The following is a 21,536-nucleotide window of genomic DNA, read 5'->3' as shown; positions in this document are numbered from 1 at the left end:
AATCACGACCAGTTCAGATACGACGATCCACGAGACCTTCGCCGACCCTCGCTTCTTGGCGCTCGATGCTGCTCACAAGCCCACCAGTCCGCACTGTTGATGTTCTCGAGACGCGTCCGGACCCACCTCAACCCGTATCGTTCAGTCCATATCTCTGTGGTCGTGCCCGCCGTTTCCTTCGTCGCCCTCCTCCAATTCCATGCTTACGAACGCTCTTCAACCCAACAGGCATCACGTTCGGCGACCTTTACGACGGCATCGAAAGCAACATTCTTGGTCTCCCGTACGGTACGTTTATCAGTTACCACCTACGTCTGCAAGGGACCCTCAGTGAGTGTCAGCAGCTAGTGACGACCGGGCGAGATGCGGCAATACTACAATATCAACCTGTGTCCCAATTTGCAACAGATTCCGAAGTTCAGCAGTCCTGAAGATGTGGTGTGCACAGCGCCAGAGGTTCGATGCTCCACACTGACCTATCAATGAGCTTCCGTGGACTCTTTCCTGCGAGAGTTTTCGCAGAGGACATGAGGGATATGCTGCCGCGAAGCTCGACCTTTGGGACAGTCCACACGATACATTCTGTCATGTCTAGCTTCAAGCTTCATGAGAGATCGCTAAGCAAATCATTCAATGGAGTCACCTCGACTCGTGCCATTCAGCCTTTGTAATCTATCGCACAACAACTTCATGCTCGCCACAGCAACCATTCGTCCCATTGACTCCATTCGTGCCATTCGTCCCATTCACGCCATTGGTATCATGCGTACCATTCACTCCATTCGTCCTTGCCGTCTCATTACTCTGCCCATTCGTCACAAGCTGCGATGCAATATTCTTATTACTGGGCACATCAATACTCGGATTTGCCTCAAAGAAGTCCGAAGGTCTGAGGTTAATCTGATGGATCTCCACAGGCATGACAGGCCAATCTTCAATTCGAGGGTTGTGTGTCAGACCGAAAACTGACCACACTACCACATCTTCGTTCTGCACATCTTCGTTTCGTGCGACAGCGTCTGCTACTCCTCCGATTTCTGATTGTGATTGAAGTGTGTAGCGACCACCTGCGTAAAGTTCGTGGTCTTTGTATTTCGTTACCCAGAGGTGATGTTGGGCGAATAGGGCGCGCTTGGCTTGGATGCTGTTGGGATCTGCGAGAAGGAGTTGTGTAGCTGGTGGAATCAACTTGAAGCCGACGGGTTTCTGTGAGATGCGGTTCTTTTTCGACTCGTTGACGATCTTGAATACACGATTGTTGCGCGGCTCTGCGTCAGCGAAGCTCGACTTTGTGATCGGAGTCTTCACGACTTGGTAGTAATTGCCTCGTGGGTTGGTTTCTGGGTTCATGGGGACTGGTAGTGATTCTTCTTGAATGACCGTGTTGCTGTGCCCATCAATGGCGGGATCGATGCGGAATGCGAAAATATGTTGGTGGTTTTGTGCTAGCACACCAGGCGCCACGACGTTGCCGTAGTCGGAGACCTTGCCAGGATCGATGTTGACACAGCTCACGATCCCCGTTGCACGAGTCTCGATGTCGATACCGCCTGATTGGTCGAACTTGTATGCGAAGATGTATTCGTAGTTTGCCAAAGTAATGACGAACTGTACGACCAGTTCACGTCGGCGAGTGACGACCGCCCGACCCGTTCTCCAGTTCGTGTGCTTCCATCCGATACCGTTGTCTTGCTCGTGCAAACATACAACGTTGGGGCTGTTCGTGACCTCGCTGTCGCCTGTGAGCAGTACGGAATCGAAGTACTTGATCACGCCAAGACAATCGCATCCCAGAGCCAGGTTGTTCGCGCAGTTCCCTGCCCCTCCATCACCGAAGTCGAAAGCTTGCTTACGCTGGAATGGCGGTCGAGCATCGGCGTAGGGCACTGTCATCTCGCTGACTGAGAGGCGGTAGAACATGCTCCTGCCATCGTACCAGACATCGTGGATGACTGCACCCTCACGAGGGTTGAAGCTCACTCGGAACCTCCACTTTTGCCATTCCACAAGAGATTCATCGGTAACAGTAAAGGATGGACCCTCTGGCTGCTGCACGTTCAGAGGTTTCACATCCTTGCGCGTACCATTTGGAAGCAATTCGGGAACGTATTCGGCAGTTGTGCAGTGGTCAAGGATCTTCTTGCTGTGCGTCTTGCCAGTAAGGCCGTCGCCTTTGCCACCGGTGGCTAGTCTGTCGATGCGGACCACCTTCTTCGTCTCGGCGTCCATGACTGGAATCAGCGGGAGTGGCCATGCGTAGAAGTTGCTGTCTGGATTCTTGTTCCTTGTGTCTTGTGCGAAGATTAAACCCTGGAAGTATCTGCGGTTCTCTTCCTCGAGATCGGGTCCACCGTATGGCCATGGTTCAACAACAATTTCAAATCCTTCTGGAATTTCAAACTCGCCAATGGCATTCTGGAATTCTTTGGACTCTTTGACGGCATCGACCAGCGCATTGAATTCGGAACTTCGTTACCATCAGCCTTCACCCAAGCTGTCGATCGGAAGCCGGTACTTACAATTTCACTGGTGCATGTAGATCTTTGCCAATGACTTCGTGACTAGTCCGAGTTTGTGTATCGAGATTGATCACGGCTTCATTGTGGTATGGCTGCTTGTCGGAGCCAAGCACATCGTATTGCACGAAGGCCTCGCGTGCTGGACGTGGGGATGTAGATGTGAGCTGGCCAGAATGTTCGAGCTCGAGATACTTCTGCAGCTCCGCCTTCTTGGGCTCGTGAAGGAAGATCTCGCGGACCAACAAGACCTCGTTCTTGCCATGAGATGCAAGTAGGAGGTCCTTGGCCAGCTGAGCTTCAGTGAAAGAGAGCTGCTGTAGGGGATGAGGAGCCATGGTAGAGTGAATGTGAAGAGATGACTTACGGAAGCTGAAAGCCACTGATGTTGGTACAGCTACATATACTCAGCGTTCGGGACTCGACACAAGCTGATTCGTGAATCATGGCCGTATTGGTGAGGAGTCCGCTAGATAGCACGGAATGTCAGAGGTACGCCCAGATTCCGCGGCTGCCGTCGTCGTTCGTCGGCTGCAGATGCCCGAGAAGGTCTAGCGCCTTCCGTTTCTGATGCACAGCCAAGGCCAGCAACAGCAAGTACAACAATCATCACCAGACAGCCGTCCGCAGCGCAATGCTTGTCGTCGGAGTTCAAGCTGGCATGACCATGACTGGCAATTCAATACGGCATTCGGATCGAAGCAAGTCAAGTATGGGGTGAGGAGAACCAGCTGCTGGTTGGCGATCAGCCCCGACCATCAGCATCAGCCATATGCCTTGCCCATGGATCGATCACTATACACCTCGGGCGGCAGTGGATCCTGCTTCCGGCATATCAATGAGAGGCACTTTTCGGCTTCTGCTTGCCCGGAAGACCCTATTGCGAAGATGTTAAGGACCGATAGCAGCTCACTGCGCCGCCAAGGCGCAAGAAAGTCGGACGCTGTGCAACATCAGTGCCTTTATATCTGGCGGCATGGACCACTTGCATCTAGAATACGCCCACTGCGTCTGCCCTATTGCCCAAGCTCAAGCCGCAGCCGCGCTGCCCACAGCTCGCGTGCAGCCCTCAAGCTGGGAAATGGAAGCCTGAGGCACGCCGAAATCAAGTCTAGCCTATTGTACAAAGGTACAGCGGCCCAAGTTCCTCGAGCGCTGAATTCCGCGATATCATCCTCCTATGGCTTCGCAACTAGTGTCACGACCCCACAAGATACTGACGAATCCCTGACGAGGCGTTTATCAAAGGTCTAGATACCAGAGGCCCAGATGTCCAGATACAATGTATGAAAAGGCAGCTTGCCTCAGTAGTTGGTTCGACTGCAAGCAAAATACCAAGACTTGAATCTTGCAACAATGTCTTCGGAATACCCAACCCGAAAGAGCGCGGACATCGCGAAAAGTAATGAGATACCTCTGGAGCGTATCGAGTCCGTCGTCAAGACCGGAGAGGTGGAGCACCTGCAAGAGGGTTTCAATGTCTGGTCGTTGGGCGCATTGCTGGTGTGCCTGATGGCCACATGGGAAGCCCTTGCGACAGTCGTGGCCTCTGCGTTGAACAACGGCGGACCTCCGTGCCTCTTCTACAACTAGTGAGCATTCGATGGCATAGGCAATGTCCCACAGCAGGCTCCTTGTGCTGATGTGTCTGTTGCTAGCATCATCTCCTTCGTCGGAACTCTCGCTCTTGCAGCGTCCATGGCTGAAATGGCTTCGATGTACCCGACAGTGTGTTGCACCTTCCGACTTGCTCTTGAGGTCTATCATTGACGTAAGACAGGCTGGCGCGCAATACTATTGGGTCGCCATGTTAGCACCATCCAAAATTCGACCCGTCTCATCGTGGCTCACCGGCTGGATCAACATCGGCGGGCAGCTGGCCCTCACAGCCTCAGCCGCACTCTCAGCTGGCCTGCTCTTTCAAGCGCTACTCATACTCAACAACCCAAGCTACACGCCTCAGAGATGGCACGGAGTCATGTTCTACTGGCTGGTGTTGGCATACTCGCTAGCGGTGAATGTCTATGGAGAAAGATTTCTGGCACACAGCAATAACGCCGCGGGTGTACTGCATCTATCCGGTTTCGTGGTCGTCGTAATTATCATGGGAGTCATGACGAAGGACATGCACAGCGCTTCTTATGTCTTCACTGAGTTCTCGAACACCAGTGGCTGGAGTAGTGATGGTGTGAGCTGGCTTGTTGGTCTGCTCTCGACCATCTATCCTTTTCTCGGGTAAGTCGGCTTGATCTCGATGTATACCCACACTCTGATCACTTACAGTTACGATGCCGCCGCACATCTTTCCGAAGAACTCCCTCAGCCTTCGAAATACGTCCCCATCGCAATGCTAGGCTCTATCGTAGTGAACGGCATTATGGGTCTGGTCTACTGCATCATCATCCTCTTCTGCCTTGGAGACCTGTCAGAACTTCTCACATCACCCACCGGCTTTCCCTTCGTTCAGCTCTACTACAACATCACCGCAAGCCATGTAGGAGCGACCTTCCTGACACTCATCCACGCCTTCATCGCCCTGGCTGCGAATTCCTCGGGCCTCACATCTACAAGCCGAACAGCGTGGGCCTTTGCCAGAGATAGAGCCTTTCCCTTCTCACCATACTTTGCGCACCTGGACAAGAGGAGCGGACTTCCAGTAAGAATGTGTATTCTCCTCACTGTTCTCCAATTCCTCCTCGGCCTGGTATACATCGGCAACACCACAGCATTCAACGCCGTGATCTCTATGGCAGTCCTCGGCATGTATCTGTCATATGTGCTTCCCATTGCATTCATGCTGGTATATGGACGCAGAGACGGGTCGTCGCATCCAACAGGATACTTCAGTCTCGGTCGTTGGGGTAAGACAACGTTCTCGTTGATGTCTCGGTCTTGACTCCTTGCTAAAATTCTCCAGGCTCAACTGTCAATGTCATCGCCTTGCTATGGGGATCTGTTGCCATACTGTTCAGCATGTTTCCCAGCGTACAACCAGTCAATGCGCAAAATATGAATTATGCTTCTCTTGTGCTCGGCGGCTGGACGATGCTGGGAGCTATCTACTACTACCTTTTTCAACGGCAGACGTTTCAAGGGCCGATCGAGTTTCGTTGAGAAGGAGCTCGGACGGTTATTGTTCCACAGGAAACAAAGTAGCTTTTCATTGTTTGGTTCTCTCGCCCCGATACGAAATTAGTTTATGTTTGGACACATGTTTCTCGCGTTCCAGAAAATTCTCCACCTAACTGCCTGTTTTTGCTCAACACACCACTAGCTACGGCGAATCTTCATTTCTTCTTCCAGTTCGGATCAGCGGTCAAATTGACCCTGCTCAGAAATCCTTGGTCAACCAATTCCATTACAGTGCTGGGCATCAGAAATTGTACGCCCAGGCCTTGCTGCTCGAACCATGACGCGATCGGTCCGCCTTGGACTGACAAGCTGCGGCTGACTATGTACACGTGATAGTTGTATGGATATTCGGCACCAGGGTCTGCTGCCAGATTTGTCGGCGGCAAAGATCTTTGAGCATAAGGCGTGCCTGCAGGGCTCATGTATTTTCCGTACTCGCTTCCGAAACGATCTAGAAAGGTTCCGACGGGGAGAGTGAAGTCTGACATGGCAGGTTCGCCCATTGCTGTTAGTTGATAGCCATCGAAGGCGGGATAGACGTAGGAGCCTGAAGGGTCGGTCCAGCGTGCGAGGAATTCGCCTGGACAGAGGCCGCCGAAGCGGTGGTAGGTGCTGTCTGAGCCGGCGATTCCGGATAGTGGGAGACCCGTGGGTATTGTGACGGGTCCCAGACGTCGGTCGCCGCAGACGAAGAGAGAGCGCTCGCTGGATCCTTTGGTGCCGGAGCAGTAGTCGTTGCATCGGGACATGGTCAGGTCAGGCTGGGAAGCAGGAGTTAGCCAGTGTCAGTGAATTCCTAATGAGACGGCGACTTACATCCCTCGCCTCCTCAGAGGGTTCTGCTTGTGGCGCAGCTTTCGCTGCCATAGCCAGCACGATTGCGGTCAAGATCGTTGACAGAGACATTCAGAAATTTTCTACTAGATCGTCGATTGTAGTGATATTCGAGGGTCGTGGCCCGATGTACGATCAGGAGCACAGTATTGTATATATGTCGAGGTCTGCAGCAGTTCAGAGGGTCACGAAGGCCATGGCGGAGCGTTGCGGTGTCACTGAGTGGTATTGAGATCTGCGGCAAGCCGTGGGTTGACACCCTGCATCCGGGCCGTAGAGACTGTGCTCAGCCAGATATTCCTGAGACAACTCTTGGTATGGAGGTACCGCATGGGACGGCGAGTACTGAGATGTCCTCAAAGCGTAGCGCTTGTGTCTGAGACCAGGATACCGCGCCCAGGTAACCTCTCATCGTTGCTCAACGCGTGAGCAGCACATGCTGTGCCCTTGGTGTGTATTCACCTGATCAGTCGCAGCGTGTGGCAGCAGTGACCAGCCCGAAACGGCCATGCCCAGGTACGGTGCAGCATTGACTGGGGCTGCCAGATTGTAGATGCAGCGAAGTTGCTGTTCACGGCGTAGTCTCAAGGGCGGCAAAGCGGAGTGGTCCCGCTGACGAGCACATGCATGACAAGATACAGACCAGTTCTGTCGCTGTCGCTGCTTGTGGATGAGCTGACGCTCGTCCAAGCGGATGTGATGAGGTTGGCGTTCTCAAGTTGTGTGAGGCTGGAAGTTGAAGTGCCTCCAAAGGCTCCTTCCACGTGATCCCGCTTGCTCCTTCCTCGTCAGTGCATTATCAAATCGTCACTGCCCATTGGCCACTGGCCACTGAGGGCAGACAAGAGCTCCAAACTTCCGACTGTACGACCGACAAACAGCACGACCACGCCGCCATCACCCGCCCACAATGTCGTCGCCGCGAGCCCTGACCGCGCTGGCGCGCTCGCGGCCCACTACCTCCCTCCTCAACGCCACCGTCGCGCGCTCGGCGGCATTCTCGACCGGAGCGGCGAGGCGAAGACCAGTGGAAGGACCGCCACCGGCAGGTTTCAGGATACCTACACCGCGGAAATGGAACGAGAACAAGGAGAGCATATGGGACTCGGCGGGCAAGTACTTCCTCCTCACCGAGATGGCGAGAGGAATGTACGTGTTGCTTGAGCAGTACTTCCGACCTCCGTAAGTCCTTCAATGCCAATGGGTGCGACGGAACAAGGAATCAAGAGTCAAATATTCATGATCTTCCCACAGATATACGATATACTACCCTTTCGAGAAGGGCCCGATCTCCCCTCGCTTCCGCGGCGAGCACGCGTTGAGACGATACCCGACCGGCGAAGAGCGATGTATTGCCTGCAAACTATGCGAAGCCATCTGCCCGGCTCAAGCAATCACCATTGAGGCCGAAGAACGTGAAGACGGCAGCAGGAGGACGACACGCTATGACATCGACATGACCAAGTGTATCTACTGTGGCTTCTGCCAAGAATCCTGCCCTGTGGATGCCATTGTGGAGAGCCCGAACGCAGAATATGCCACTGAGACGAGAGAGGAGCTGTTGTACAACAAGGAGAAGCTGCTTTCAAACGGAGACAAGTGGGAGCCAGAGTTGGCTGCGGTGGCGAGAGCTGATGCTCCATACAGATAGGAGGGGCTGGCGGATGCGGAATGGGGTCGAGAGAGGTCATGAGCACGGGCAGAAGTGAAGGGCTCAAAGGGATGCCGTATGCAGTTTTCTATGTCGTAAAGTGTTACAAATACTGTATATACACGAAAACCGGCACAAACGTTTTCTCCAATGTGGACTTGATCTGTTCGTGCTACAAGAATCAACAGAGCTAACAGTGTGAACAAGGCTGCTTGCTGTGGACAAGCCGCGAAATCCAGGCATATGACCAGATCTGATGCGCAGGACAATGCCTAGCTCAGACCGCGGGACCCTTGGACTTACACATAGCCTTCAGGTTTGTACAAGTCTTCCAGAAGGCACACTAGTTGTCCCAGCAGAGCATGGAATGTGCTCGACATACAAGAATCAGAAGTGCCTTCTCTTGTGACATCTCGCTCCTTCCTCGGGCACAGTCCGCGCGGAATGACTTGCCGATGTTTATCGAGCGAAGGCCCTCACGGAACTGTATTGCAATGGCCTTGCTGCGCTGCCATTGCCACGCCAATGGTCACCAGAATCCCGGACGCGATCGGAAACAGATGGCAAACCAGCTTTGACGAACAACAACCAAGTCATATGCTCGCGGACTACGTTTAACCTGAGGCAAGCCTGTGCTGTGCCACTCCGTCATTGTCAAAGCGATCTTCTGGTCTTTGGGAGTCTTGCAGACGAGTGCCGGACGTCCAAGCCTTTGCCCAGGAAAGAGTGCAGATTGCGCAACTTGCTCACGAGCCAGACCACGATCTCAAGACCTGAGACTGAGGGCGTGCAACATGCTCTTCAAGCTGGACCCTCGAGGGCGGAGAGATGAGAGAAGGCTCCGATCCCCACGTCCGTTGACGAAATTGTCGCCTTGTCGTGGCCTCGTGGACATGACTTCCTGGCCTTACGGGGCCCCTTAGGGCCGTTTAGGCTGGCGGTTTCCTGCATGGTGACTTCGTGACTGCATCGCAGACACAGGGCGATCTACGACGCTGCAGGGACCGAGCTGTTGTCGAACTGAAGACGGCGCTGGTCGTTCTCAGCATTTATCGCTTGTAGCAAGAGTGCAGTGGAGCGCCGACGGACACGAACTCCATACGGTCGCGAATGGTCCAGGCGCTAGTCTGCAGCTGCCACGCGAGACGGCGCGGCTTGCGCGACCTCGCGTCGGCTCATCTCCTGACAAAAAACCCAACCGAATGTCAACACGCGGCATTTCTCCAGCAACAATGGCGGTTTTGATGCGATTTCCCCAGCGCTTCCCTGCGACCATGACGTCTGCAATGGCATATCTGCGGCAGCTCTCATACCTGCGCGTATTAATCCATCACGTCTGAAACTGCTGCGACGTCGTTTGAGGTGCAAAAACCACCAGACACGGGCCTCGAGATTAGGCGGTATCAAAGTTTACCGGGGTGGGCATTGGAGCGACGCCAGTGGACCAGCACCACGATCCCGATGCTCTACCTTATTACTACCCTTCACCTTGCCCGAGCAGCTATTGCGCCGCGACTATCCTTCCACCACCTTCGCTGACCACGTTCCCTTTCTGCCCCTCATTGATCCCCACAGCGCCGTCTACCACACGACAAAACTCACATTCTCTGGTAACCAGAGCTCTTCAGACGAGGTCAATCGGAAGCGAGGACCATCGGTTGCGCAAACCTTCGTCGCTTACACACCCGAGAAGCCGTTCGAAACGACAATCCCACGGAACCGCGAATTGCTTGGAAATATCAGCTGGTTGAGCTCAGTGCTGCGCGCTTTCATCCCACGAGCATAAACTCAGCACATCAGTCACACAGTGGTGGCACACGACACGATTCGCGACCCCGGGCGAGCTTACTCTCCCACGTTCTACTGCACGCGCGTTGGGTGTGTCACTTCCTGCCAGCATTCTATACTGGAATCTGAGCTTCTCGAAGTTCCTTTTCAAGGACCCCTAGGTCTCCCGCCTTCCTCTGGGCCTTCCAAAGTCATTCAGGACTATTTCTACACATCAACCTCGCCATCATGGGTCTCATCGACAAGATCAGAGCCAAAATGGAACTCCGACGGCTCGAGCAACGCTATACCAAGAGAGAAAAGCGTACAACATTTTACGCCAACGCGCAATACGTGGATGGTGAATATGTGTACAACCAGAACACCGGATCCAGCTCAACTTCCGCAAACAGCTTCGGAAACGATTATGTCCCGGCCAATGGAAAGGGACGAAGGTCAACGAGACTCTTCGCTTAGAGATACGACCTCATTTCGAAGCGCACCAGCATATTACTACGCGAATCACGGCCGTATCCACACGTAAACAGCACTAAGAATGACCAAGAAGTTTTCTGCAGCTGGCGGGTCCCGCAAATAGCGAACAATGTTGATATCGCAAGGCCATGGCCTGACCATCGATAAATTGCAAACAGGACGGATCTAGATGCTACGGAGACATTTACTACATGAGCCTTCGCTAATCGAATGTATTATCTCAAAGGAAGCCGGACCGCAGTGTCTCGTCCCTCAGTCGGCACAGTACAAATCTACCCAAGGATCCTCGGATGAGGCCTGGCCACGATGGACTGTAAGCGACAAGCCGCGGACGAAGGTTGCGTTGGAAGAGTAGCAGAAGCACCCACAGGAAGACACGATCATTACATTATTTTCACTCTGTTAGGAAGAAGGATGACCCGGAGCTAACGGGATCAGCGAGTGCGTCGAGATACCCAATTGCCACACATGCAAGCTCATGTACGATATCAATGTATACAGGAAATGGAACACGAGATTGACAAAGAGTCAACACATAGTTTGCCTCTTCCATTAACGTTTTTGTTTCGTGCTAATGCAGCATAGCACACCGACAGCCTCGCCACAGATACTTCTTTTTTCTTATCCCAAACTTAGCCTCTCTAAGTCCAAACCCAGCTTCTTCGCCGCTTCTTCTCTCTTCTTCTTCCTCAAAGCATCAGCCTCCGCATCAGATGCCAAAACAAAATCATACTTCAATAATCTGGTTCCCTCTTTCACATCATATTGCTCTGCAATCTGCTTGTCCACGACACCCAAATCCACAATCAACGAATCTTTCACTCCAAACACCGGATCACTCGTCTCATATTGGTCACCTCTCGGGTACAGCGCCGTCACCAACTTATCGTACCCTGGGGCCTCGAGCATAAAGTGCACATGTCCAGGACGATTAGGATGTCGATTCAGCAGATCGAGCATTTTCCCCACTGGTCCATCGTTCGGAATTGGGTATGGAACTGGCACGACGGCAACGAAGTAGAAGATTCCTTTCCCATCGGATCGTAGAACTGCGCGGCCGTCTGGGTGGTCTCGGTTCGGATTTTGCACATCGTAGAAACCGTATGCGTCGCCTTCCCACACGTCGCATTTAACGTTGGGAATCGGTTCCCCTTTGGTGTTTTTCACTGTACACAGGACGAAGAGGCGTTCGGCGTCTGGGTCTGAGTGGAGGGTGTAGCCGTTTGATGTTACGGGTGCGTCGGCTGTGTGGAAGGGCCCGAGAACTGTGCCCTCGGTAGCGGTTCCTATGCGTGGATGGTCGATAGCGTCGATGAGGAGACTGAGGCCTAGTGTGTCAGAGAGGAGAATCATTTCTGCTCGGAGGTCGTCGCTGATTTGTCCCACTGCTGTGAGGAATTGGATGCCTTTCATCCATTCTTCGGAGGTAAGTTGGGTCTCGCGGGCGAAGTCGTGGAGGTGGTGGACTAGACGTTCGAAGATGAATCTTGTTCGGGGATCTGAGCAGAGGTTGTTGAGTGCGACTACGTTTTCTGTGATGTTGTCTGTTGTGAGGTCTTTCATTGGAGGTATTTCTTTGGGGATTGGCCGTAATCTTGAGCTGGCTGCTGCCTTCTTGTCTCCGTTTGGGGCGGCATTGCGAGTGGCGTTGAAGTCTGGATTATCGCTCATTTTGGCAAGTTCGGTGATGAGATGCAGCTTCTATTCTCTCTGGATTTTGGCAAGTGATGAACGGTTGCAAGACGAATGAATTACTCTGCTGACTACAACTGCAATGCCATTGATGATGACCATATCAATTCCTAGACCCGCGTCCTCGCACGAGTGCGGGCGTGCATCTTGGAAAGTTCGCAGGGTAAGCTGAGGGGCATCACCTAATTGTGGGGCATCCGCGATTTCGGCAGTTGTATGCAAGATGAGCGGCCTCCCGGATAATCCTCAAAGGCAGACATATCGATGGAAGAAGATCACAAATCATCGACAGAGTGGACGCTTGATACCAGTTGCTCAAACTACCTCCACGTCGTCTCGTCCAACACAGGATCCTCACCAACAACATCCGGACGCCCCGCAATCCAATCCGCAACGTCACAACACCTCGCCAACCAAATCTGCCCAGCATCTCTCTTCTTCACCAAATACTCCACCACCTCCTCAAAAACCTTCACTCGATCCTCCGCATTCGTCAAAAAAGGATGAAATAGAAACGACAAATATCCTCCCTCTTCAATCGCCTCATCGACCTGTCGAACATACCACTCCTTCAAAACCTCCGCACTCTGCACTTCCTCTGGAAGCACCCCTTTGATAGTCCTCAACTTCGCGAATGTCTCCATATAATAATACGCATCAACCGTACTCCACCGGAACGGTAACACCGCAATCTCATCTTTTCCGCCTTCAATCCCCACCCTCGCAGCGTTGTGTCCCGCAGGACTAATGTACCGCAACCCATACTCTCTCAACAACTTCAGCGTCCTTTCTCCATGCACAATCCCCCCCGGAGGTCGAAAACCTTTATAGATATCTTTAATCCCCTCTCCAGGCCCACCTTTCTGCGTAAAACCTTTCAACCCTTCGTCTCCAAAACTTCGCGCGATATTTGCGCGCTCAACTTCGGGGTCGGAGAGTTTACTCCATGCTTCGTGACGCCATGCGTGCCAGCCGATTTCGTGGCCGGCGGACGCGAGTTGATCGGAGATTGCAGAGGGGTAGACTGTGAAATTCCAGGATTCGACAAAGTAGGTGATTTTGACGTCGTGTTTTTTTAAGATTGAGAGGAGTTGCGGTAGGACTTGTTTGACTGAATAGTGGTTTCCGATGGGTTGGTCTTGAGGCCAGAGGTCTCGATCCAAATCGGCTGCTTCACCCATGTTGTCAAGAGTGATGACGATGGCAGCTTTGGCTCCGTTGGGCCATTTGGAATTCGTGGCTGACATTATTTTCTTGGTCTTGTTATTTTCTGAGGTTCACTGTTCTAGTCCGAAGGATGGGGACAGGGTGATTATGAATAGGCTGAGAGTGGTGTTATGTGACTGCCGGGAGCATATATATGCACCCAAGGCAAGTTTGGCGTTGCTCCACCTTTTCTGAACTGCCGTCATCGCGGAGCTTCCAGCTTGGGAAAGTAGCTCGTGATTAGCGATACCCATGTCCAAAATGTTGCAACTTCTGGCAGTGGTTGACATTCAGCTTCGAACTGATGGGATGACATATTAGAATATTTGGGCGACGACGGTGGTGCTATGAGATAACACAAGAGTAAGATAGAGGGTCAGAAATCGGAAGGACAACAATGGGAACGGTTATATGTGTCTGCTTCCGTAGCACTGCAAGGTTCACTAACGCTATGCATATACGTCGGACTTGTTTGGCACAATCTGTACATACAGCGATGCGCTTTAGCAGAAGTCGAAATTTTAGGGTATGTATGGTGAGACTTAACTTCGAGCTGCACATCATCTCATCCCAGCGCATGTGCATTTGTGCCGTATCAGTTCATTTGGTGCTTCGTCTTTGAGGACGTACACTACGTACCTCATGGGCTCGTCTCTGCATACTGCTTACCAAGCCGGCCTTTGACCTTGTTTGCTCCTCGCCAGTGTCCACATGTTCTCCATTTTGGTCTTCGTCAAGACATCTTTGGCCTCGCCGTCTGTCTCGCAAGCTCTACTTCCCCAGCGCTTGAAGCTTCTTGTCGCTTCTTCTCCCTCCCAGATGAGCTCGCATACGTTTGAGCTAAGATCCTTGAGGTTGCCATCTTCGTCCAGCGGATTGCACCAATCAGCAGCTTTGCTGCCTTTGCCCCGTGTGCCGTCTGTGACATTTGCGACAGAGCCATCTGTGGCTCCAGTGAACGTGGTTGGCGCACTATCCGGGGAAGGTGCGGTATTCTCGGTCCATCTAATGCGGTTCAAGACGAGCTTCTTGTAGTTCTTTATACTGTGCACGCCACCTTCCACAATGACCAGGTTAAGCGTGGGATTTAGAATGACCATGCCAGTAATGCCATTCTGTTTGGCGTTGATGTCAAGCTGATATCGATGTTTCCCGGAGCTGAGGTCATCGACGCGGAAAACGGCAATTTTGATGCCTTTTGCCTCATCTCCAGCTTGCTGTTGCTTCAACTTCTCCGCACGCTGTTGCGGGGTTAGCTTGCGCTCTTCGTTTGCAACTTCGTGGTCGTGAGCTCTTTGAGCAATTTCACGGTTCACACGAGCTTCGACTGCAGTAGGATCCTTCACAGCCTGTTCTCCCAGAACACGCATCATGTTTGACTTTTTGACTTTCGGTGGAGGTGGCTCAACCAGACCGAGACGAATCTTAGCCTGTTCCTCCTTCATGTCCGCCATTCTTCGCTGCCTCCGCAATTTCTTCTGCTCTTTCGTGGTAAGCATGAGGGGTTTGGGCGGGGGCGCGAACTTGTCCTGTGGAGCGGCAAGCAAGACCGGTCGCTGGATCAGAGCTGTAATGATGCTATCTTCGACTTCGATTTTGTTCCGTCCTTCTTTCTCCCAGTTTTCATAGCTGTTCTGGCCTTCAGGCAGAAGACCTTCATCCCACCACTCCACTTCGGGCGGCTCAGGCACGAGGTATGCTTTATCGGATGCCTCCTCTATTTGCGTCTTGCGGGTCTCTGCAGCTATTCTCCGCTTCATCTCCTCCAGCTTGGCTTGCTGGCGGAACGCATTCGCCTGGGCCATATACTTGCCCTTCTCGCTGAACTGAATCTGTCTGCTCTTGCGCTCGGCATATTTGCGTGCGGTTGGCGCAAAAGTCGAGTCCTCCACGCCCTCTTCTTCATCAGGCTGCGCATCGAGATATGGATTGATCTTAGGCTTTTCTGGTTGACGATTGCCCTTGGTAGTGCTGAACTTGGGTCCCTGCTGTCCGGGCTTGCCTCTATCACCACCAGTATCTCCTAGTAGCGAGGGATGTATTCCTACTCCCAGACCACCTGTTGCACCTCGTCCTTCGTTCCTGGGTGGAGGTGTGGGTATGACAGGAGCGGCTCGCCTGGAAGCAGCGATTCCCTCTGCGCGGCGCCTTGCTTCTTGCATCCAGGGCGCAGATTCTTTGGCCTCCTTCTGTGCTGGCGGAGGTGGAGCAGCAGCACCATTCACGGGTGTAGGTTTCTTTGCTGCCATCTTCGCTTTCATGGCAGCAATTTTCGCAGCGACCTCTGCCTTTTTCGCTGCCTGATCGTCCGCTGAAGCAGGAGGTGCCGGTGCTGGAGGTGCACTCGCGCCTCCATTCGGCTTGTTGGCAGCAATTCTCGCTTTCATCGCAGCGATTTTCTCCGCGGTTTCTCTCTTTTTGCGCTCCAGTTCGCTCTCGCCGTCCAGTTGCCGGACGGGCAGAGGCGATCCATCGCCCGCACGTTGTCGCTTGACATCGCTACCCTCGCCATTGGTCTCGTGTGGTCGCTTGCCCGTCATGATGCGAGTTCTGGAAGGGCCGAGTGAGTCGTCTGTGAGAGTTGCGGAGCGCGGAGGAGAAGTCGCGATGGTCGTGTGGAGGAGGGCATGCATACTTCGGTCAAACGTTGATCCGACGCCCTCGATGCAGCTCCGGGAAAAAAGTTCGAGGAAGCTATTCCAATTCACTGATCCACCGACGTCTAGATGAGAGCGTCGGACAGGCGCGATGAATCCCTCGCAGCCCGTATCGTCGCAGCTGCGCGCCGTGTCGTTTGACTACTTGTCGGCTGACGACATTCGCGCGCTGTCGTGTCGCCGCATTACCTCGACCACCACCTTCGACACGCTGCTGAATCCCATTCCTGGCGGCCTGTATACCCCAGAGCTGGGTCCCTTTGGCGACAATGCCTGCGCGACATGTGGTTTGAAGAGCCCGCAGTGTCCTGGACACCCAGGACACATCGAGTTGCCCGTACCGTGCTACCATCCAACTTTTATCGACCAGGTTCTGAAGCTGCTGCGAGCCTCATGCACGTACTGCGGGAAACTGCGCATGAAGCGCATTCAGGTTACCAGATACATTTGCAAGCTGCGCCTGATCAGACACGGCTTGATCAGGGAACTGAAGCAACTGGACGAGATCGAGCACCAGGTTGCTAAGAATCCGTTGGAAGCGAATGTGGCTTCAGACGACGATGCTTCGGATGGAGACTCTGATACCAAGGCCATCCAAGCTCAGCTAGAGCAATGGACCAACAGGACACTCAAACAGGCGAGGAAGGAGGGCCGAATTTCTGAGCAGAAGAGCGAGGCGGTCAACCAGGAGCGGAGAGTGATCATTGCAGAGTTCATGAACGAAATCACCAAGAGCAAAAAGTGTGGAAGCTGTGGTGGTATTGGGCACAAGTACCGCAAAGATCGTGCCGTCAAGATATTCAAGGCACCTCTCAGTGAGAAAGATGCGATCGCTATGGTGCAGGCTGGTCTCAAAGCAAAAGATCCAATGGTAGAGCTTCGGCGGAAACTGCGGCTTGAGCAAAATCGGAAGCGAAAGCGAGATGAAGATGAAGGCGTGGCAGATATGGACAACTCCTCTGAAGAGGATGGCGACGACGTGAACATGGACGAGTCGGAAGGCGAGCCAGAGATTGTGGGTGGCGTTGTGATGGACGATGCCATGGAAACTCCTGCCCACAAGAAGTCGAAAGGCTCTGAACAGGAGTACCTGAACCCGCAGCGAGTGCACGCGCACATCCAACAGCTCTTTGACTGCGACGGCGAGGTGCTGAGTCTGGTGTATGGACGTGATCGGAGAAAGGATGGGCCTCTCTCGGCCGATATGTTCTTCGTGAAAGCCATCCTTGTTCCACCGAACCAGTACAGACCAGAGGCGAAGACAGACAGCAACTCCATCGCCGAGGCCAACGAGAACAGACATTACCGAGACATTTTGACTGAGTGCGATCAGATCTCAGAAGTGCAGAGGGAGCTGACAGGGCACAAACCAGCAGAGCCAAGATACCGCGAACGTACATACCTGGACCTCGAAACGCGGTGGATAGCTTTGCAAGAATGCGTCAACAGTTTGGTCGACAAGAACCTTGCTCCTGTGTCGGGCCGAGCAGCAACCCAAGTCCCGGACGGTGTCAAGCAGAAGCTTGAAAAGAAGGAGGGCATGTTCCGAAAATACATGATGGGCAAGCGTGTCAACTTCGCTGCGCGTACCGTCATCTCTCCCGACCCAAACATCGAAACGAACGAGATTGGCGTACCTCCAGTTTTTGCCGTCAAACTCACATATCCTGAGCCCGTGACACAATACAACATTGAAGAGCTTCAGCTGGCGGTACGGAATGGACCTCACATCTGGCCTGGCGCTGTGGCGATTGAGAGTGAGAATGGGTCAGTCGTAAAGCTGGAACGAAAGAACGCCGAAGAACGAACAGCACTGGCAAACTCTCTGCTTGCCCCATCAAGCTCTGTCAACATCCAGGGAATACGACCAAAGAAAGTGCATAGGCATTTGAACAATGGCGACATCGTCATCATGAATCGCCAACCCACATTACACAAACCGTCCATGATGTGTCATAGAGCAAGAGTCCTGCCTGGAGAAAAGACTTTGCGAATGCACTATGCCAATTGCAACACCTACAATGCTGATTTTGACGGAGATGAGATGAACATGCACTTCCCGCAAAATGAGCTTGCGCGAGCGGAAGCATTGTCGATAGCAGACACGGATCACCAGTACATCTCAGCGACTGCCGGTAACCCACTACGAGGTTTGATTCAAGATCACATTTCCATGTCTGTTTGGCTCTGTAGTCGAGACATGTTCTTCGAAAGAGGCGACTATATGAACTTGCTGTATGCAGCCCTGCGGCCGGAAAACGGGCATTGCGTCAATGGGAGAATGGAGACATTGCCTCCAGCAATCATCAAGCCTAAGCCACTCTGGACTGGAAAACAAGTCATCAGTACCGTTTTGAAGAACCTCACGCCCCATGGTGCTCAAGGCTTGACGCTTAACAGCAAGAGTACAACTAATGAGAGCATGTGGGGGCCAGGCGGCAAAGGCGAAGCGGATGTGACCTTCAAAGATGGCGAGCTGATCCAGGGTATCCTGGATAAGAAGCAAATTGGTCCATCCTCTGGTGGTTTCGTCAACGCTGTATACGAAGCCTATGGCCACACCATCGCCGGACGATTGCTCAGTGTACTTGGGCGGTTGCTGACGAAGCTAGAGCACATGCGGGCGTTCTCTTGCGGTGTTGAGGATGTCATCTTTACCAGGAATGGAGAAGTCAATCGACGCAAGGCGCTGGCTGACGCTGAGACTGTAGGTCTTGCTGTGGCTTCTAAATATGTCACGTTGGATGCGCAGAAGCCGAAGAGCGACGATAAGGAGCTGCGCAGACGGCTTGAAGATGTCACGCGCGACGATGCAAAGCTTCACACTCTTGATTCGCTCATGAACGGTGAGACCGCAAAGCTCAGTGGCGAAGTGTCCAAAGCGTGCATGCCTGATGGTCTGGCGAAACCCTTCCCGAAAAATCAAATGCAGACCATGACCACCTCTGGCGCTAAAGGATCCAAGGTCAACGCCAACCTCATCTCCTGCAACCTAGGTCAGCAAGTCCTCGAAGGTCGCCGTGTGCCTGTCATGGTTAGCGGCAAGACTCTGCCGTGCTTCAAGCCCTTCGAGACTAGTGTACGCGCAGGAGGCTACATTGTCGATCGCTTCTTGACCGGTATTCGGCCTCAAGAATACTTCTTCCACGCCATGGCTGGTCGAGAAGGTCTGATTGATACAGCAGTCAAGACCTCTCGTTCCGGATATCTGCAGCGATGTCTGATCAAAGGTATGGAGGGACTACGCGTCGAATACGATAGCTCTGTTCGCAATACCGAAGATGGTAGTGTTGTCCAATTCCTGTACGGAGAGGATGGCCTCGACATTGGTAAAGCGAAATACATGAACGACTTCAAGTTCACGGCCGAGAACTACTTGTCTCTCTTCCATTCCATGAATATGGGAGAGGCTTTCGGCACTCTGGTCAGCGATGATGCCAAAGACGCCAACAAGGCAGCCGAGAAGAAGTTCCGCAAGACCGGAGATCTCGGGGCGTCCGATCCTGCACTGGCTCTATATCCACCTGCAAGACACATTGGCAGTGTCAGTGAGAAGATTCTCGCCGACTCACGGGAGTGGGTAGACAAGAATGAGATGCGCCTCATAAAAGATAAGAAGAAGAACATCGAGGGCACCGTTTCCAAGAAGAACTTCCAGCATATCCTCGATGTTCGCTATATGAAATCCGTCGTGGAAGCTGGAGAAGCTGTCGGCGTTGTTGCGGGGCAGTCTGTTGGTGAGCCATCGACGCAAATGACATTGAACACTTTCCATTTGGCCGGGCACTCCGCGAAGAACGTCACACTTGGTATACCGCGTCTACGAGAAATCGTCATGACCGCGGCAACGAAGATCTCGACACCGCAAATGACTCTGAGAATGGGCAACGGCACTTCACTGGAAGAGGCGAAGAAGTTTGCGAAGGGTATTTCCAAACTCACGCTGGCCGAAATTATTGACAAGGTTACCGTATCGGAAGCCATCGGCACAGGAGTGGCGTACAGCGAAGCCAAGAAGTACGAGATCCGACTCGACTTCTTCCCTAGCGAGGAGTACAAAAAGGAGTATGCCATCACGATTGGCGATGTCGTTCACACCATCGAACGACATCTTCTGGAGTGGCTGCAAGCCAAGGTCAGGAAAGAGCTGAAGAAAGCCGGTGACCTGAGTTCCATCAAGGCGGTCGAAAAGGCCATGGCTGCTGAGGTAGGTGAATCCGCCGGTCCCATTGAGCAGGAACGCGCGCAGCCACAGGCCGATCGCCAAGGCGGAGACGACGATTCAGACGGCGAAGGCGACGATGACGCTACGCGCGACAAGGCTAAGAGCAACAAGCAGCAAGGCGGCTACGACGACCAAGAAGATGATGAGGAAGCTGCCATCAGGAATCGCAACGCATCTCCAGAGCCCGAGGATCAGGACGACGATGAAGGCTACCGGTCTTCAAGGTCGTCATCTCCAGATTCCGAGGATGACGCGAAGAGTAACGCCAAACGGTCACGAAAGGTTACGGCGGCAGCTCGTGAAGCACGAATCAAGAGCAACGAGCTGACCTCAGACATTACTCATTTCAGCTTCGATGACAAGAACGGCTCATTCTGCAATTTCACCCTTGAGTACGACTCATCCACAGCCAAGATTCTGATGCTTGCGCTTGTCGAACAAGGCTTGCACGAAGCTCCCATTCAGAGTGTCAAGGGCATCAAGAACGCCGCTGTGGATGAGTCTTCCGACAAGAAACCCGGCAGCGAGGCCGAGCCGCCCGTGGTCCTCACAAGTGGTGTCAACGTCCGAGCCATGTGGGACTACCAGCACATCTTGAACCCTCATTACATTTACACAAACTCTTGCTTCGACATCTTTGAGAACTACGGAGTGGAAGCTGGACGTGCAGCGATCGTTCGGGAACTGCAAGGCGTTTTCGGTGGTCACGGTATCAGTGTCGATCCGCGACATCTGATGTTGATCGCAGATTATATGACTCGAGGTGGTGGCTACCAAGCTTTCTCGCGAATGGGCTACAGAACTAATGTCAGTCCTTTCATGAAGATGAGTTTCGAGACTACATTGGGTTTCCTGAAGGAGGCTGTCATGAATGGCGATGAAGATGATCTTGAGGGCCCGAGTGCAAAGATTGTGGTGGGCAATATCAATCGTATGGGAACGGGTGGTTGTGATGTTTTCATGCCAGTCAGAAATACTGAGAGGGAGAGCGATGACGAAGATGAAGAGATGCAGGTTAATGGTGCTGTGGAGGAGGTGGATGAGGATGTGGAAATGGCGGACTAAAAGTATGCGCAATGACTGGCAGCTGTTCAACGGCGTTTGGGGTTGTCGCGATGGTGAGGCTGTCGGGAGCATAGAAAGCGATGTACACTGTTGTGCCAACATATCTCTATTATGGGGACAATTTGACGACTTTCATGCTCTCTCAGCCGCCAGGCACAACTCGACCGCATCATTGTGTTGGCCCTCAGCATCTGCCAAGCTTCAGATGTGCTGTGCCTCATGACCACGTGCCACTGGTGTTGCCTGATCACCCAGCTTTCCAACAGGTCTCCGATTACAACGCATATTGAATGGCT

The 21,536-nt window shown here is 53.0% G+C and overlaps 9 protein-coding genes across 9 annotated transcripts; 4 read left to right on the top strand and 5 right to left on the bottom strand.

The window, feature by feature from the left end:
* Positions 1-672: 672 nt before the first annotated feature.
* On the bottom strand, positions 673-2,854 carry CKM354_001180000 (uncharacterized protein; the record flags this gene model as incomplete). Its single annotated transcript, XM_044807302.1, has 2 exons — positions 673-2,467; positions 2,520-2,854. 2 exons carry the CDS (start codon positions 2,852-2,854, stop codon positions 673-675), a joined length of 2,130 nt encoding a protein of 709 aa, XP_044663237.1.
* A 1,018-nt stretch (positions 2,855-3,872) lies between these two features.
* On the top strand, positions 3,873-5,630 carry CKM354_001179900 (uncharacterized protein; the record flags this gene model as incomplete). Its single annotated transcript, XM_044807301.1, has 5 exons — positions 3,873-4,108; positions 4,175-4,244; positions 4,297-4,751; positions 4,800-5,377; positions 5,434-5,630. The coding sequence occupies 5 exons, from the start codon at positions 3,873-3,875 to the stop codon at positions 5,628-5,630; spliced, it is 1,536 nt and encodes a 511-aa protein (XP_044663236.1).
* A 173-nt stretch (positions 5,631-5,803) lies between these two features.
* Positions 5,804-6,554, bottom strand: CKM354_001179800 (uncharacterized protein; the record flags this gene model as incomplete). Its single annotated transcript, XM_044807300.1, has 2 exons — positions 5,804-6,409; positions 6,465-6,554. The coding sequence occupies 2 exons, from the start codon at positions 6,552-6,554 to the stop codon at positions 5,804-5,806; spliced, it is 696 nt and encodes a 231-aa protein (XP_044663235.1).
* Positions 6,555-7,392: 838 nt separating this feature from the next.
* On the top strand, positions 7,393-8,133 carry CKM354_001179700 (uncharacterized protein; the record flags this gene model as incomplete). Its single annotated transcript, XM_044807299.1, has 2 exons — positions 7,393-7,664; positions 7,737-8,133. The coding sequence occupies 2 exons, from the start codon at positions 7,393-7,395 to the stop codon at positions 8,131-8,133; spliced, it is 669 nt and encodes a 222-aa protein (XP_044663234.1).
* A 2,016-nt stretch (positions 8,134-10,149) lies between these two features.
* On the top strand, positions 10,150-10,377 carry CKM354_001179600 (uncharacterized protein; the record flags this gene model as incomplete). The annotated part of the gene is made up of 1 exon (XM_044807298.1): positions 10,150-10,377. The coding sequence occupies one exon, from the start codon at positions 10,150-10,152 to the stop codon at positions 10,375-10,377; it is 228 nt and encodes a 75-aa protein (XP_044663233.1).
* Positions 10,378-11,016: 639 nt separating this feature from the next.
* CKM354_001179500 (uncharacterized protein) lies at positions 11,017-12,066 on the bottom strand (the record flags this gene model as incomplete). Its single annotated transcript, XM_044807297.1, has 1 exon — positions 11,017-12,066. The coding sequence occupies one exon, from the start codon at positions 12,064-12,066 to the stop codon at positions 11,017-11,019; it is 1,050 nt and encodes a 349-aa protein (XP_044663232.1).
* A 341-nt stretch (positions 12,067-12,407) lies between these two features.
* On the bottom strand, positions 12,408-13,334 carry CKM354_001179400 (uncharacterized protein; the record flags this gene model as incomplete). The annotated part of the gene is made up of 1 exon (XM_044807296.1): positions 12,408-13,334. One exon carries the CDS (start codon positions 13,332-13,334, stop codon positions 12,408-12,410), a length of 927 nt encoding a protein of 308 aa, XP_044663231.1.
* A 624-nt stretch (positions 13,335-13,958) lies between these two features.
* CKM354_001179300 (U4/U6-U5 snRNP complex subunit PRP3) lies at positions 13,959-15,833 on the bottom strand (the record flags this gene model as incomplete). The annotated part of the gene is made up of 1 exon (XM_044807295.1): positions 13,959-15,833. The coding sequence occupies one exon, from the start codon at positions 15,831-15,833 to the stop codon at positions 13,959-13,961; it is 1,875 nt and encodes a 624-aa protein (XP_044663230.1).
* Positions 15,834-16,041: 208 nt separating this feature from the next.
* Positions 16,042-21,240, top strand: CKM354_001179200 (DNA-directed RNA polymerase I core subunit RPA190; the record flags this gene model as incomplete). The annotated part of the gene is made up of 1 exon (XM_044807294.1): positions 16,042-21,240. One exon carries the CDS (start codon positions 16,042-16,044, stop codon positions 21,238-21,240), a length of 5,199 nt encoding a protein of 1,732 aa, XP_044663229.1.
* Between the last annotated feature and the right edge of the window lie 296 nt (positions 21,241-21,536).

This window comes from Cercospora kikuchii (assembly GCF_019650295.1).
Source record: "Cercospora kikuchii DNA, contig_00008, whole genome shotgun sequence".
Lineage (NCBI taxonomy): Eukaryota > Fungi > Ascomycota > Dothideomycetes > Mycosphaerellales > Mycosphaerellaceae > Cercospora > Cercospora kikuchii.
The sequence above is the reverse complement of the archived record's forward strand: the minus strand, read 5'-3'. Positions and strand labels throughout refer to the sequence as shown.